Source organism: Oryctolagus cuniculus, chromosome 2, assembly GCF_964237555.1.
Source record: "Oryctolagus cuniculus chromosome 2, mOryCun1.1, whole genome shotgun sequence".
In the NCBI taxonomy this organism is placed as follows: Eukaryota; Metazoa; Chordata; class Mammalia; order Lagomorpha; family Leporidae; genus Oryctolagus; species Oryctolagus cuniculus.
This window is the reverse complement of record NC_091433.1, coordinates 128973409-128989608: the sequence shown is the minus strand read 5'-3', so window position 1 is coordinate 128989608 and position 16200 is coordinate 128973409. Positions and strand designations below refer to the sequence as shown.

Sequence of the window (16200 nt, the reverse complement as noted above, 5' to 3'; positions counted from 1 at the left end):
TGTTTGCTGATTCATGCCACAAATGGCTGCGGTGGACAAGTCTGGTCAAGCCAAAGCTGGGAGGCAGGAACTCAATCCAGGTCTCCCTAGTGGGGAACAGGAACCCAGTTAGTAGAGCCATTATCATTGCTTCCCAGGGTCTGCATTAGCCACCAGCTGGGGTCAGATATGCCAGTAGGGGATACAGGCTATGCCAAATACCTTCCCCTAGATTAATATTAAAAAAGGAAATTGACCGGGGGCCGGCTCTGTGGCTTAATGGGAAAAACCACCGCTTGCAGTGCCAGCATCCTTTGTGGGCACTGGTTCAAGACCCAGCTCCTCCACTTCTGATCTAGCTCCCTGGGAAAGCAGTAGAAGATGGTCCAAGTCCTTGGGCCCCTGCAGCTGCATGGGAGACCCAGAAGAAGCTCCTGGCTTCAGATCAGCCCAGCTCTGGTTGTTGAGGCCATTTTGGGGGTAAACCAAAGGATGGAAGATCTCTTTCTCTCTGCCTCTCTCATTCTGCCTTTCAAACAAATAAATAAAATAAATCTTTTTTTTAAAAGACATTGACTAGAATCACTGAATTGAAGAAAGCTCCATAAAATAGGTGCTTTGTCTTGTTTGCTGCAGTACTATGAGTACCTTGCATCCAGTTTTTTGAATAAATGAATTAGAATAGTTTGGAGTAGGTAGACTGGATTTATAGTAATTGAGGGGAAGAAAGATGCTAGGCCTTAACAGAGGGAATGCAGGACAGACATTGATGATCTGAGACAGCTTTAGAAGTGGGATTTACAGGACTTAGAAGTAAGGAATTGGCCGGCGCCGCGGCCGCGGCTCACTTGGCTAATCCTCCACCTGCGGCGCCGGCACCCCAGGTTCTAGTCCCGTCGGGGCGCCAGTTCTGTCCCGGTTGCTCCTCTTCCAGTCCAGCTCTCTGCTGTGGCCCAGGAGTGCAGTGGAGGATGTTCCAGGTCCTTGGGCCCTGCGCCCACATGGGAGACCAGGAGGAAGCACCTGGCTCCTGGCTTTGGTTCAGTGCAGCACGCTGGCTGCAACACACTGTCCGTAGTGGCCACTTGGGCGGTGAACCAACGGAAAAGGAAGACCTTTCTCTCTGTCTCTCTCTCTCTCTCTAACTCTGCCTGTTTAAAAAAAAAAAAAAAAGGTAAGGAATAAGGAAAATAGTGATGACACTTAGGTTTATGCAAAAGCTAAGATGAGAATAAAAGAAATGATTTGAGGGTGATACAAGTGATTTTTTAAATTTTACTTATTTATTTAAAAGGCAGAACAAGAGAGAGATTGATCCTCTGTCGCTGGTTCTTTCTCCAGATGATGTCAACAGCCAGGTGTAGGCCAAACTGAAACCAGGTGCCAGAGTTTCCCACATGGGTGGCAGGGACCTTCCCAGGTGCATTAGTAGGGAGCTGGATCAAAAGTGGAACAGCCAGGACTTGAACTGGGACTCCAATAGGGCATTCCAGCATTGCAAGCAGAAGCTTAATCTGCTGGGCCACAGTGCTGGTAGATTTTGTATGAGGTACTTTGAGATTTACAGAGATCCATATTCTGAGGCAGATTGGGATTAGATTGCGTACCTGATGATGAGACTGGAATTGAGTGCTGAGGTTTGAGAAAGGGAAATTGTTGACTGGGGATGGTATTTGTTGATGGTTTGGTAGTGTATGCAGTTGCCCAAGGAAAGGATGCTGTTAAGGAGGCTGGGGGATTTAATCTGGCTGTTTTTACTTTCATCTCTCCATCACCCCACACACCATGATGGCTGTCCCCAGACAGAATTAGTCACTGCCTCCTCTGTGGGCTGTTAAAACATTTTGTACCCACAGCTTCTGCAGCATTTGAGTTCTGTTGAGATTGTTTGTACATTCAACACCTTTCCTGGGTTGGAGCCACTCAGTGTCCTGTTGTTTTTTGTATCACTGGCACTAACCCCATGCTTGACCCGTTGTACTCATTCACTGTTTACCAAATTCTTGAATCCTGTGCTGTGACAGCCATGTGGAAGTTAGTCATTGGCACATACAGAAAGAATATACTAAACTTTTTTAAAATCAAGAGTTACATTTTTATTTAACCACAGGTGGCATCCCCACAGATCAGAATGAGAGTGCCATTTTGGGGAAACTGGGATAGGAGAAGGTGAACCCCTGCCTAAACAAAGTAGTCTTGCCATTCTGAATCCTGTTAATCTGATCTTGAAATTGCAGACTGCCGGGGCCAGTGCCGTGGCTTACTTGGTTAATCCTCTGCCTGCAGCACCGGCCTCCCATATGGGCACTGGATTCTATTCCCGGTTGCTCCTCTTCCAGTCCAGCTCTCTGCTGTGGCCCGTGAGGGCAGTGGAGGATGGCCCAAGTGCTTGGACCTTGCACCTGCATGGGAGACCGGGAGGAATCACCTGGCTCCTGGCTTCGGATTGGTGCAGCGCCGGCCGTAGTGGCCATTTGGGGAGTGAACCAATGGAAGGAAGACCTTTCTCTGTCTCTGTCTCTGTCTCTGTCTCTCACACTGTCTACAACTCTACCTGTCCAAAAAAAAAAAAAAAAAAAAGAAAAAGAAAAAGAAAAAGAAATTGCAGACAGCCACATGGGAGAATGGTCCAGTGAAGTAGCACCTAATGGCATCTAAAGGGGTTTATGAAGCCTTGTGCGAAGTGTGACTGAAATGCGAAAGCTTGATACCAAGGACCCCTGAAAATCTAAGAAATAAAATACCTAGCTTTGGAAGATGATAATATACTTTAGTGATGAATAACCTTATCATCTTCCAAAGCCATTGTATTTTATGAATACAAACATAAGTTGGAGAAAGAATTGCTATATGAAATAGAGTTGTCCCTAAGTTATCTCGGACCATTCTCACTTTTTGTTTTCAAAGACCCAACCAGAGAAAAGCAAAATGTTTTGTACTGAAAAGCCTAGAGGCTTACACTAAAGCAGTAGAGGGTTCCCTAATAATGTGTTGCCTGCAGCATTCAAAACTAGATGTTTAACATCTCTAACATGTTTTTTACTGAGTTTAAATAATTGAGCAAGGAATCCTGGGGGTTCAAGAACTCATTTGAAACTCTGTGTAATGGATTTTTGTGTGTGTGTGTGATTTACTGCATTTCACCCATCCATCCATCTCTTTTTTAAGATTTATTTATTTATTTAAAATGCGGAGTTAGAGTGAGATCTTCCATATGCTGGTTTGCTCCCGAAATGGCCACAATGGCCAGGGCTAGGCCAGGCTCAGGCTGAAGCCAGGACTGGAATACCATCCGGGTCTCCCACATGGATGACGGGGGCCTAAGAATTCAGGATCTCTTCTGCTGCCTTCCCAGGCACATTAACAGGGAGCTGGATCGGAAGTGGAGCAGCAGGGACTCAAAATATGGAATCCATTACATATAGGATGCTGGCATCACAGACAGGAACTTAACCTTCTATGCCACAGTGCTGGTGCCTCTTTCTGTTTTTGATAGGCACTAAGACAGCCAGGTCCTCATTCACTGGTAGCCACTGTACAACAGCCCAGGCTGGGCTGGGCCAAACCTAGGAGTCCCAAACTCTGTCTCCCACATGGATTTCAGAGATGCAAGTGCTTGAGCCATCACCTACTGCTTCCAACATGTACATCAGCAGGAAGCTTAAATTGGAAGTAGATCCAGGACTTCAAACAAGCATACTAATAGTGGGATGCAGGGGTCCCAAGCAGAGTCTCAACCACTGCTGCAAACCCCTATTCCCTTCTCTATTCTTACTACCTGGCTAGAGACTCAGGAAGCAAAGGGAATAGGGTTAGTTTGTGTCTTCAAAGAGCTAGCTCCCAGTCTAGCTGGAGAGAGTGATGAGTGAACAGATAATTGGAGTGTAATACCTTGGTAAACCAGAGCAGGCAGTAATTAACTCTGCCTAGGGGAGAGAAAGTGACAGTGGAAGATAAATCACAGCGTAGGCAGAGTCAGGGAAGAGGGCTTGCTAGCCCAGAAGGTCTTTCCTTCTCAATGGACGGGTTTGGATTGTTATTTGGAAGTGAAGGACTTTTAGATTATTTTGTTTGTTTTGATAAACATTTTCCAATGCAAAGAAAATGAAAGGAATCAGAAGTAAAAATGTGTAAGTAAAAATGTATTACATTTGTATTTTAAGCATGCCAACTGATCTGTTAAGTTTGCCCAGGGTGCTTTGAGGTTCAGAGCCCATACAATCCTGGGTCTCCAGGTTGTAATATGAAATCCTCAAGGGAAAGATCTCAGCCTCGGTCATCATTTTAGTTATGGTGCCTGCTGTTTGGTAGCCACCTGATAAACATCTGTTGGTTGAATGAATGAGTGAAGTAATGCAGCATCAACTGCAGTTCCTGACAAAATATTATTTGGGTGTTAAAACAAACAGTGTCTTACTGCTAGGTTTTAGCAGAATATGGCTAAAGCAGAAATTGTAGTTTATAGAAAAACTTGTTGGGAGCAAAATACCTGGCTTACAAAACTGTGAACATTAACAACAGAATTCTTCAGTCCGATTTGTAGAGGGGCAATCCTGGAGCTAATGGAATGAACATGTTTAAGTAATATACTCTTAAGAAAATACCTCCTACCATGTTTAAAAGTCATGGCTGATGTAATAAACCTCACTGATAGCTAAGACCCTCAGGGAAGGTTTGATGTTGCTTGTGAGGTCTGGTGCCTCCCAGATTTCTTGGTATTAAGAGGATTTTTTGAAAGATAATGTTTAAGGGGGCTCTGACCAAATTGTGCTAAGTCTGAGATAATGATAAGAGGCCAGTATTGCCTGAGGAAGTGAGGCTTTCTGTAGAGGGGAGTATTCTCATGGTCAGGAGTAGGCCTTTGTAGCAGTAGAGAAGCAAACACCACCACAGTTTTTGTTTTGTTTTGTTTTAAAGATTTTATTTATTTTTTTGAGAGGTAGAGTTACAGACAGAGGGAGAGACAGAAATCTGTCCACTGGTTCACTCCCCAAATGGCCACAATGGCCTGAGCTGAGCCAATCCAAAGACAGAAGCCAGGAGCTTCTTCTGGGTCTCCCACGCAGGTGCAGAGAGAGCACTTGGGCCATGTTCCACTGCCTTCCCAGGCCATAAGCAGAGAGTGGGATCGGAAGAGAAGCAGCTGCAACATGAACCAGTGCCCATATGGGCTGCTGGTGCTGCAGGTAGAAGCTTATCTTGCTCCACTACAGTGCTGGTCCCACATCACCATCTTATGAAGCACCTGGAAACACTTTAAAACACTTGTCTTTAGAAATATTTTTAAAAACACAGCACCCAAACAAGAAGAGAAGAGCCATTTTGATTAGGTATGACAGTACTGAAGAAGATATTCTGTCTCTAGTTTTACTCTAAATATGTAACTGGGTGCTGGCACTATGGTGTAGCAGCTAAAAAGCCACCGCCTGCAGTGCCAGCATACTCTATAGGCGCCGGTTTCAGTCCCGGTTTCTCCACTACTGATCCAGTGCTCTGCCATGGCCTGGGAAAGCAGTAGAAGATGGCCGAGTCTTTAGGACCCTGCATCCACGCAGGCAACCCAGAAGAAGCTCCTGGCTTTGAATCGGCCCAGCTCCGGCCGTTGTGGTCATTTGGGGAGTGAACCAGTGGTGGAAGACCTCTCTGTCTCTTCCTCTCTCTCTCTCTCTAACTCTGACTTTCAAATAAAATAAATCTTTTTTAAAAAAATAAGCATATAACTGAATTCTTAAAAAACTTTTAATAATGACTGGCAGAGCTCAGATCCAATGGACTTAGTTTAAGAAATACTGCCCTGGGGCTGGTGCTGTGGCCCCAGGCAAGAACCATGTTTTTAGAACAAGTTGCAGTGTAAAAGTTGACCATCTGGGGCATATGTTAAGCTAACACCTAATCAGGGCAGGTAGTTATCAGATACACAAAGTTAACCAACTGGTAACTAACACTAGTGGTAAGAATTTGAGATGAGCTAGAGTAATCCTGAACTTGTGAAGAGATGAGACCTTAGGATTGGTAGGGGAAAGGATTTAGACACGGGTCTGGAAGAGCAGGGGAAGGCATTTACTCACTGACGTGTGGGAAGAGCAGGGGCTGAGCAAATGTGAAAAGGCACACACAAGTTGAGTGGAGGTGGGGGCTGAGAGGAGAGCGTGACTGTACAGAACGCACACTGTTTGTTCTTACCCTGGGTATTCAGAGAGGAGTTGGGGTGGTGTGTCATAAATGTCATGTATTGGATGTGTAGGCTCTTAATGCTGAGACATCAAGCACTCCTGATCAGTAATCACCCAGGACTAATAGGATTGACTGGAAGGGTACCCATCTTTCTCTGGGTTCCCTTTGGATTCCTTTTAAAGGGAAAACTCATTTGAAAGAGACAGCCTTTTAAAGTAATTTGACAAGATAAGACAGGTCTCTCCCCAAATGCCCACCACATTAAGAGCTGGGCTAGGACGAAGCCAGGAACCTGGAACTCATTCTAGTCTCCCACATGGTTGGCAGGTACCCAGGTACTTGAGCCTTCACTCACTACCTTGCAGGGTGCACATTAGCAGGAAGCTAAAATCAGAAGTGGAATAGGGACTGAAACCCAGGCAGTCTGATATGGGATGACAGCATCCCAAGCAGCGTCTTAACCGCTGTGCCAAATGCCTGCTCAAAGATGGATCACTTTTGATAGAAGATTGAGCTCCAAATATGCTCTTGAGGTTCACTTTCTTATTTTTGACAAGTTCAGCCTTTAGAAGGATCTGAAATTAATAATAGACTGTGTGCCTTATTCATTTAACCAGGTTATTAGGCTGGGTTTTGTTTTCTACCTGAAAGAGCCCATCTTCTACCTGGAGAAACACAATTACAATTGCAGTAACGGAGTCTCACCCAGAGTACCAGGCCAAGCACAGATGAGGATTAGCTAATCCAGTTTAGAGGCATCTGAGTTCAGGGAAGGCTTCCCTGAGCAGAACCTTGAAGATTGAGTAGGACTTGGCCAGATGAGGAAAGGAGGTACCCTAGGAAATGGGAAAGCATATGCAGTCACATTTTCAAGAGAGGAAGAGGCATGATTGGAGTTGCCAGGAGTATCTTACAGACCATGCAGGGGACTGGGATCTGGTCAGACAGGCAATGGAGAAGTGTTGAAGAATTGTTTTTTTTTTTTTTTTAAACTTTTATTTAATGAATATAAATTTCCAAAGTACAACTTATAGATTACAATGGCTTCCCCCCCATACCGTCCTTCCCACCCACAACCCTCCCCTTTCCCACTCCCTCTCCCCCTCCATTCACATAAAGATTCATTTTCGATTATCTTAATATACAGAAGATCAGCTTAGTATACATTAAGTATGGATTTCAACAGTTTGCTCCCACACAGAAACATAAAGTGAAAAATAATAGATGATTTTTTTTAAATGATGATGAAATCAGAGCAGACCTATTGTCATGTTTAATCCCAGTGAGAGTCAAGTTGGGAATTGATAATTTCTTTTTTTTTTTTTTTTACAGAGGATCAGTTTAGTATGCATTAAGTAAGGATTTCAACAGTTTGCACCCCCATAGAAACACAAAGTGAAATATATTGTTTGAGTACTCGTTATAGCATTAAATCTCAATGTACAGCACATTAAGGATAGAGATCCTACATGAGGAGTAAGTGCACAGTGACTCCTGTTGTTGACTTTACCAATTGACACTCCTGTCTATGGCATCAGTAATCTCCCTATGCTCCAGTCATGAGTTTCCAAGGCTATGGAAGCCCTCTGAGTTCTCCTACTCTTATCTTGTTTAGACAAGGTCATAGTCAAAGTGGAGGTTCTCTCCTCCCTTCAGAGAAAGGTACCTCCTTCTTTGATGACCTGTTCTTTCCACTGGGATCTCACTCGCAGAGATCTTTTGCCAGAGTGTCTTGGCTTTCCATGCCTGAAATACTCTCATGAGCTTTTCAGCCAGCTCCGAATGCCTTTAGGGCTGATTCTGAGGCCAGAGTGCTATTTAGGACATCTGCCATTCTATGAGTCTGCTGAGTATCTCACTTCCCATGTTGGATCACTCTCCCCTTTATTTACTCCATTGGTTAGCGTTAGCAGGTACTAGACTTGTCTATGTGCTCCCTTTGACTCCCAGTCCCTCCACCATGACCAACTGTGAACTGAAATTGATCACCTGGAACAGTGAGATGGCATTGGTACATGCCACCTCGATGGGATTGAATTGGAATCCCCTGGTATGCTTCCAACTCCACCACTTGGGGCAAGTCAGCCTGAGCATGTCCCAAATTATACATCTCTTCCCTCTCCCACTCCCACGTTCAACAGGGATCACATTTCAGTTAATTTTCAACACTTAAGAATAACTGTGCATCATTTATTTATTTGAAAATTGGAGTTACACAGAGAGAGAAGGAGAGGCAAAGAGAGAGAGAGAGAGGTCCTCCATCTGCTGGTTCACTCCCCAGTTGGCTGCAACACCCAGAACCATGCCAATAGGAAGCCAGGAGTTTCTTCTGAGCCTTTCACACGGGTGCAGGGGCCCAAGGGCTTGGGCCATCTTCTGCTGCTTTCCCAGGCCACAGCAGAGAGCTGGATTGGAGGTAGAGCAGCAGGGACTCAAACCAGCACCCATATGGGATGCTGGCACTGCAGGCAGCAGCTTTACCTGCTACGCCACAGCACCGGCCCCAAGAAAGATTGTGAGCAGTGTTACTTCATGTTTAGTATGGCCGTAGCATGGAGGATGGATTGAAGAGGACACTCTTGGAGAGGCAAGAGATGATGACAACCTGGTCTGAGCATGCAAATGGGAATGGAGAGAAAAACCAGTGGGAAAAATTGAGAAACAGATGCAAAAGCACTGTGGCTGCAGGAGTGTTGATTGGCAGAGGAGGAAGTTCTTACAGTGAGTGGATGATGCTACCAAATCTGGAGGTCTGGGATATACAAACAAGCTCAGCTTAGTGGGAAAGAAAATGAGTTAATATAGAGAATATATAGGTTTGGAGGTGTTTGTCTGGAGTTCAGATTAGATAGGCCAGACATTGCTATAAGTGGGCAATGATAACTTGAATTTGTGGTATACAAGGTTGATTTCATCTGCAAAAGGTATCTGAAAGCAACCGCTGTTTTCCTTCTCTGCTGTCACCCTGATCAAGCTGCTGTCATTTTCTTACTGATGTGCCTTCTTCCCCTTCAGCCTAAGCTGACTCAACCAGCAGAATGATCTTTTCGCTTTCTGAGGGTGATGTCAAAGTCTGTGGACACTGTCCCTGCAGCAGGAGCTGTCATATCCCCTCCTCTCTCCCATTTTGCATGGTAACCAGTAAAGAATGTTCAAAGGTCTTGTAATTTCTCTGCTTAAAACCTGCTGTCCATGGGGCGGCGCTGTGGCGCAGTGGGTAAAGCCGCCGCCTGCAGTGCCGGCATCCCATATAGGCACCAGTTTGAGTCCCGGCTGCTCCATTTCCCAGCCAGCTCTCTGCTATGGCCTGGGAAAGCAGTAGAAGATGGCCCAAGTGTTTGGGCCCCTGAACCCACGTGGGAGACCTGGAAGAAGCTCCTGGCTCCTGGCTTCGGATCGGCACAGCTCCTGCTGTTGCGGCCAATTGGGGAGTGAACCATTGGATGGAAGACCTCTCTCTCCCACTCTCTCTCTGCCTCTCCTCTCTCTGTGTAACTCTGACTTTCAAATAAATATTAAAACAACAACAACAACAAAAAACTGCTGTCCAGCTGGGCATTGTGGCTCAATGGGTTGAGCCACTGCTTGGAATGCCCAGAGCCCATATTCAAGTGCTTGGTTCAAGTACCACCACCTTTACTTTTTTTTTTTTTTTTTAAGATTTATTTATTTATATGAAAGGCAGAGTTACAGAGAGGCAGAGAGAGAGAGAGAGGCCATAGCAGAGAGCTGGATTGGAAGTGGAGCAGCCGGGATACGAACTGGCGCCCATATGGGATGCTGGCACTACAGGTGGCGGCTTTATCCGCTATGCCACAGCGCCAGCCCCAGCACATTTACTTCTGATTCAGTTTCCTACAAATGCATCCTGGGAGGCAGCAGATGATAGCTCAGATGCTTGAGGGCCCCTGCCATCCAAGTGGGAGACTTGAATGGAGTTTCAGCCTCCTAGTTTTGGCCTAGCCTAACCTTGGCTGTTATGGGTTTTAGGAATTGGACCAGAGGGTGGAAGACTCTCCATCACTCTGCCTTTCAAGTAGATAAAAGTAAATAACTAAGGATTAAAAAAAATAAAAACTGTTGTCATTGACTTTCCATTACCCTGAGAATAGAATGGAAGCTTCGTGCCATGACTGCAGTGTAAGCATGTGACCTGTGTTTGGATTGCCTCTCTGCTTTGCCATACCCAAATCGAGCCACTCTTCTTACCCTGTTGGAGCCATACTTCCAAGGCCTTAAGACTTCTCCTTGTCGTCAAGTTCTTTCTCTCTTGCAGGTTCCTTCTACCCCCTCTGCATGGATTATCCTTCCCCCAAGGCTGGCCTGGCTGACCTCTCATCTTTCAGATCTTACCTCCAGTGTCATCATTTCAAAGGCTCCTTCCCTGACCTTCTCACTATACTAGAGTCAACTTGCATTTTTCTTTCCTAACACTTCACACAATTTGTTAGTAGTATTGTGTTCTTGTTTACTCTCTCCCATGAAGGCTCTGTGGGGATCAAATCTAGTCTCTGTTTTATTTACCATTGTACCCCCGTGCCTGACAGTCTGGAGCACCAGGTTAGCACTCCATGAGGATTTGTTGAATTTGTTAGATTTGTTGAATGAAAGAGGGTCATAATCACTTTCTATCTTGAAAAACTGTAATTTTGGCACTGTCATAGAACAAATAGGACTGTAACTAGTGCTTTACAATTTATGTAGCTGATTTCATCTACTGTTGATGGTTCTATTACATTTCCAACCATTATTAACTGTTTCTTGCCTCTGGGAGGTTGGGACATTAAAATCACAAATCAAATCTCAAGGGGATCTTTCTCTGTGTTGCCTGTATTCATTATGGTGACTCTGGTTAGCATGACCCGACCCATCATCAATCTGACAACAGCATGGCTGCTGAATTTTGAAATAAAAAAACTAGGATTTGTTCCCTTGAGTTGAGCATGTGCAGCAGGGTTGCATGGCGGCGTCTTCCTTCAGCCTGTTTTGGGCAGCATCCCAATACATGCTGTTTGCATTGCAGCTGTGGGAAAGTCCACCTTTGTGAAGTTACTCATGAAAGCTTACCCCAAGTGGCACATAGCTACAGAACCTGTAGCAACATGGCAGGATGTCCAGGCTGCTGGCACCCAAAAAGTAAGTTTTCAGCTGTGGTGGGTAGTTGGCAGGCATGGGTGAATAATCTAATTGTAATAATTTAATTTGCTCTGAGTGGGTGAAGGAGCCCAGTTTGAATCTCCTTTTTAAAATAGCTCCATTCCAGAAAGCAGACCACATACACCAGAGAGGATATGACTTGTTTGAGTATGTTTAGTTTTGATTTTTGTGGCTTTCATGTGTCTGTGTAAGTGCCCGCCTCTGTTCTTTGTGGTTTCCCAAAGCATGTCCATCCATCCTGGCTTTGAAGATGAATTTTGTCATTCCTGCCCTTAAGTATTACTAGTAAAGCTACCCATCAAAATTAGTAGTTAATTGTAGTGATTTTAACTTTTCTGTAAGTCTTGAAAATTGGAAGTTACCTGAAAAAGCATGCTGTCAACACTTAGAGTCCATGCAGAGGTGAAAGCATTTATAAAGCATGTACCATGTGCTGGGTATGATGCTGTGCCAAGCCCTGTGCATTTCACTTTTACTTGATGGCCTGGGTCCTGGTGTTAAGGCTTTTGCTTTTTTTTTTTTTTTTTTATTTTTTATTTTTTATTTTTTGACAGGCAGAGTGGACAGTGAGAGAGAGAGACAGAGAGAAAGGTCTTCCTTTGCCGTTGGTTCACCCTCCAATGGCCGCCGCGGCCGGCGCGCTGCGGCCGGCGCACCGTGCTGATCCGATGGCAGGAGCCAGGAGCCAGGTGCTTTTCCTGGTCTCCCATGGGGTGCAGGGCCCAAGCACCTGGGCCATCCTCCACTGCACTCCCTGGCCACAGCAGAGAGCTGGCCTGGAAGAGGGGCAACCGGGACAGAATCTGGCGCCCCAACCGGGACTAGAACCCAGTGTGCCGGCGCCGCTAGGCGGAGGATTAGCCTAGTGAGCCGCGGCGCCGGCCAAGGCTTTTGCTTTGCCAGAGGCCATAGGGTAGATTTCAACACCAGCCACATCAGTGTGAGGAGGCAAAGATCCATTTGAACATGAACCTTTTCGGGAGCTGTGGGGGCGGCTATACCATGACTCCTCAGGCTCCACAAGCTCCTTCTACAGCCACCTGGAACGTTTACTGAGTGGCTCATTCTGGTTTGTAACAACTTATTGTTAGACTGTTCCCCCTTGCATTGTGCCATGTTGCGCCCCTGTGACTCTGACTCATTGGTTCAAGTTCTACTCCTTCCTGTCTTACAGCTTTTCCATGTGGCAACCCTGTATCTAGTTGGAGGCTTTATTTGCTTGCTTTCCCCCTCAGGTCTTTTCTCCTTGGAGCTGAATACTTCATTTTCCTCAGACTATTCGTCATTCTAAAGTAACTTGGTTTAAGTAATGATCTCCAGTCTGTCCATTTTCCAATTAGAATATACTAGGAGTGGTACTCAGAGCTGAATGGAACATTCTAGATAGAATCTAAATGGTACTGAATATTTTTTTTCTTTTTTTGACAGGCAGAGTGGACAGTGAGAGAGAGAGACAGAGAGAAAGGTCTTCCTTTTGCCATTGGTTCACCCTCCAATGGCCGCCACGGCTGGCGCACCACGCTGACCCGATGGCAGGAGCCAGGTGCTTATCCTGGTCTCCCATGGGGTGCAGGGCACAAGCACTTGGGCCATCCTCCACTGCACTCCCTGGCCACAGCAGAGAGCTGGCCTGGAAGACGGGCAACCGGGACAGAATCTGGTGCCCCGACCTGGACTAGAACGCCAGTGTGCCGGCGCCACAAGGTGGAGGATTAGCCTAGTGAGCCACTGCGCCGGCCTAAATGGTACTGAGTATTGTAGAACTTGTTTTGGGTGCTATTTTTCTGTATTCCAAGCCAGAATTTTATTACCTTTTGTGGCACTCACATCATGTTTATTGAGGATTTTTTTTTAATATTTATTCTTTTATTTCAAAGTCAGAGTTACACAGAGAGAGGAGAAGCAGGGAAGGGGGACTTCTTTCCGATGATTCACTCTCCAGTTGCCACAACTGCCGGATCTGCACCAATCTGAGGCCAGGAGCCAGGAGCTTCTTCCGGGTCTCCCACGTGGGTTCAGGGGCCCAAACACTTGGGCCATCTTCTACTGCTTTCCCGAGCCATAGCAGAGAGCTGGCTGGGAAATGGAGCAGCCGGGACTCAAACTGGTGCCTATATGGGATGCCAGCACTGCAGGCGGCGGCTTTACCCACTGAGCCACAGCGCCGGCCCCTATTGAGGATTTTTGATTTTAGAGTTATTCCTTGTATGTATGTATGTGTATATTTATAAAGTTAACTTTTCCATTTAGAAATAAATTATAGGGGCTGGCGCTGTGGCACAGCAGATTGATGCCCTAGCCTGAAGCGCCGGCATCCCATATGGTGCCTGTTCGAGACCCGACTACTCCACTTCCAATCCAGCTCTCTGCTATAGCCTGGGAAAGCAGTGGAAGACAGCCCAAGTGCTTGGGCCCCTGCACCCGCGTGGGAGACCCAGAAGAAGCTCCTGGCTCCTGGCTTTGAGTTGGTGCAGCTCCAGCTGTTGCAACCAATTGGGGAGTGAACTATCGGATGGAAGACCTCTCTCTCTCTGCCTCTCTATCTGTAACTCTGACTCTTGAATAAATCTTGAAAAAAAAAAAAAAAAGAAATTATAAATCTTATTCGGAGTGTGCCAAAGGTTACCTGTTGGAATTTCAGTATATGTCTCCAAATTGTTTGCTCTTCTTTCCTTCAAGAAGAGAAGCTTGAGTGCCCTTCCCTTGAGTAAGAACTGAACTTAGTGCCTTGTTTCTAATGAATAGAATGTAGCAGAAATGGCAGTGTGCCCTTCCAGGGCAGGACTTAAAACATTGGAGTGTCAGTCTTGCTGGTGGCAGGCCAGCTGTCATGTTGTGAAGCAGCCCGGCGAAGAGGCCTACAAGGGTGGTTGTGTGGTACATCAGTTAAGTCAGGGTGCCTGGCTTGAGTCCTGGTTCCTCCATTTCGGATCCAACTTCCTGCTGTGCACACCCTGCAAGTCAGCAGATGATTGCTCAAGTATGTGGGTCCCTTCTGTTCTCTTGGGAGATCCGGATAGATTTCTACACTCCTGGGTTTAGCCTAGCTGTTACAGGCATTAGGGGAATGCTCAGCATTTGGGGAGTGAACCATCAGATGAAAGATCTGTTATGTCTCTGCCTTCCAAATAAAGTGAAATTAATGAAAAAAAGAAAGAGGCCACATAACAAGAAACTGAGGCTAGGCGAGTGAATCTTCTTGGAGGAGGATCCTCTAGCCTCAGTGCAGCCACCACCTGTTTTTGTTTTTGTTTTTGTTTTTAGTCATTTATTTATTTGAAAGGCAGAGTTCCAGAGAGAAAGGAAGAGATGGAGAGAGGGGGAGCATGCCATACTTATTCACCCCCCAAATGGCTACAATGGCTGAGCTGGGCCAAATCCAGTAGCCAGGAGCTTCTTCTGGGTCTCCCACGTAGGTGCAGAGGCCCAGGCACTTGGGCCATCTTCTGCTTTCCCAGGCACATTAGCAGTTAGCTGGATCGGAAGTGGAGCAGCCAGGACTCGAACCAGTGAGCACGTGGGATTTCGGTGCTATAGGCTACAGCTTAACCAGCTATACCACAATGCCTAAAGAAAATCTTAAAAAAAAAAAAAAAAAAAAAAAAAAGGAGAAGGAGCCAGAGCAGAGTCTCTAACCAGCTCTCATAGGGGTAGCGATTTAACCCACTGTACCATATCACCAGCCTCCATACCTGTGTGTGTTTTTTAGAACAACCTAGAACTAGAATTTTGATTTCCACAAATTATGTGTATTGTTGACACTTTAAAAAAAAAAAAGGATTTACTTATTACTTGAAAGAGTGATAGTGAGTAAAGCAGAAGCACAGAGAGGGTTCTTCCATCTGCTGGTTCACTTAAAATGGCTGCAACAGGCTGAAGCCAGAAGCCAGCACTGAGTCTCTCACATGGTGTGTGGCAGAGGCCCAAGTGCTTGAGCCATCATCTGCTTTCCCAGGCTCATTGGCAGGAAGCTGTGTCAGAAGCAGAGGAGCCAAGATTCTAATAGGCACTCTGATATAGTATGCCAGCATTATAAGCAACATCTTAACCCACTGTGCCAGGATGGGTTAAGCCCACGCTTGCAATACTGGCATCCCATATTGGAGTACCTATTCAGATCCTGGCTCCTTTGATTCTGATTAAGCTCCCTATTAATGCATCTGAGAAAGCAGTGGATGATAACCCAAATGCTTGAGCCCCTGCACCCATGTGGGAGACCCAGATGGAGTTTCTAGATAGTGCTGATATTTTCCCCAGTCACTTTTCTTTATATATGATATATTTTTAATCTAATATATTTCTGTTTTTATGTAATCAGTTCTGCTCATTGCCTTCATAGTTACTGCCTTCGATGTTCAAGTTGAAAAAAGCCTTCCATTGCCTAAGATTATAAAAAATCCTATATTTCTTTCTGTTGCTTTTATGGTTTTATGCTCTATGTGACTCAAAGTTAGAGAACTCTACAATTTTGTTTTTCCATAGATAGTTACTACTTGTTCTGGTGGAGTTTTTCAGTTTATTCCTGAGTAGATTACCTGTTGTTGCTATTGTGACTGGACTCTTTGCTCCCTGTCATCTTTTTAAACTGCTTCTTGCCGGAGATAATGCACATACCACACATTTCTGTTAGATAGTGATTCTCAGTGGTGAGAGAGACACATGCCTTATAGGCAGGGTCATCCACTGCTGGTCTCTTTTTGTTTGACATGGTGTTTTACCTCTTGGATCGGACTCTTGTCTCTTGAGAAGAAGTAGTTTGCTTGTTGGGTAGCTTTGCTGGAGGAGCGAGCGGTACACAGGTTCCCTCAGTATTTGTAGGGCGTTGATGCCAGGGCATCCTCTGTTGTTCTTTAATTCATCTCTAGCTTACTTGTAATACATAATGCAAGC

The 16200-nt window shown here is 45.5% G+C and overlaps 1 protein-coding gene across 3 annotated transcripts in view; it reads left to right on the top strand.

Annotated features, from left to right (window-relative positions):
* Positions 1–16200, top strand: part of DGUOK (deoxyguanosine kinase) — a 37909-nt gene that overhangs the window by 5121 nt on the left and 16588 nt on the right. For 2 of the 3 annotated variants that reach the window (XM_002709734.5, XM_017340638.3), the window contains exon 2: positions 11177–11289. The exons of the other annotated variant lie outside the window; for it this stretch is intronic. In XM_002709734.5, the coding sequence (XP_002709780.3) occupies positions 11177–11289 (113 nt within the window). The remainder of the gene's footprint in view (positions 1–11176; positions 11290–16200) is intronic. 3 annotated transcript variants of the gene reach the window in all.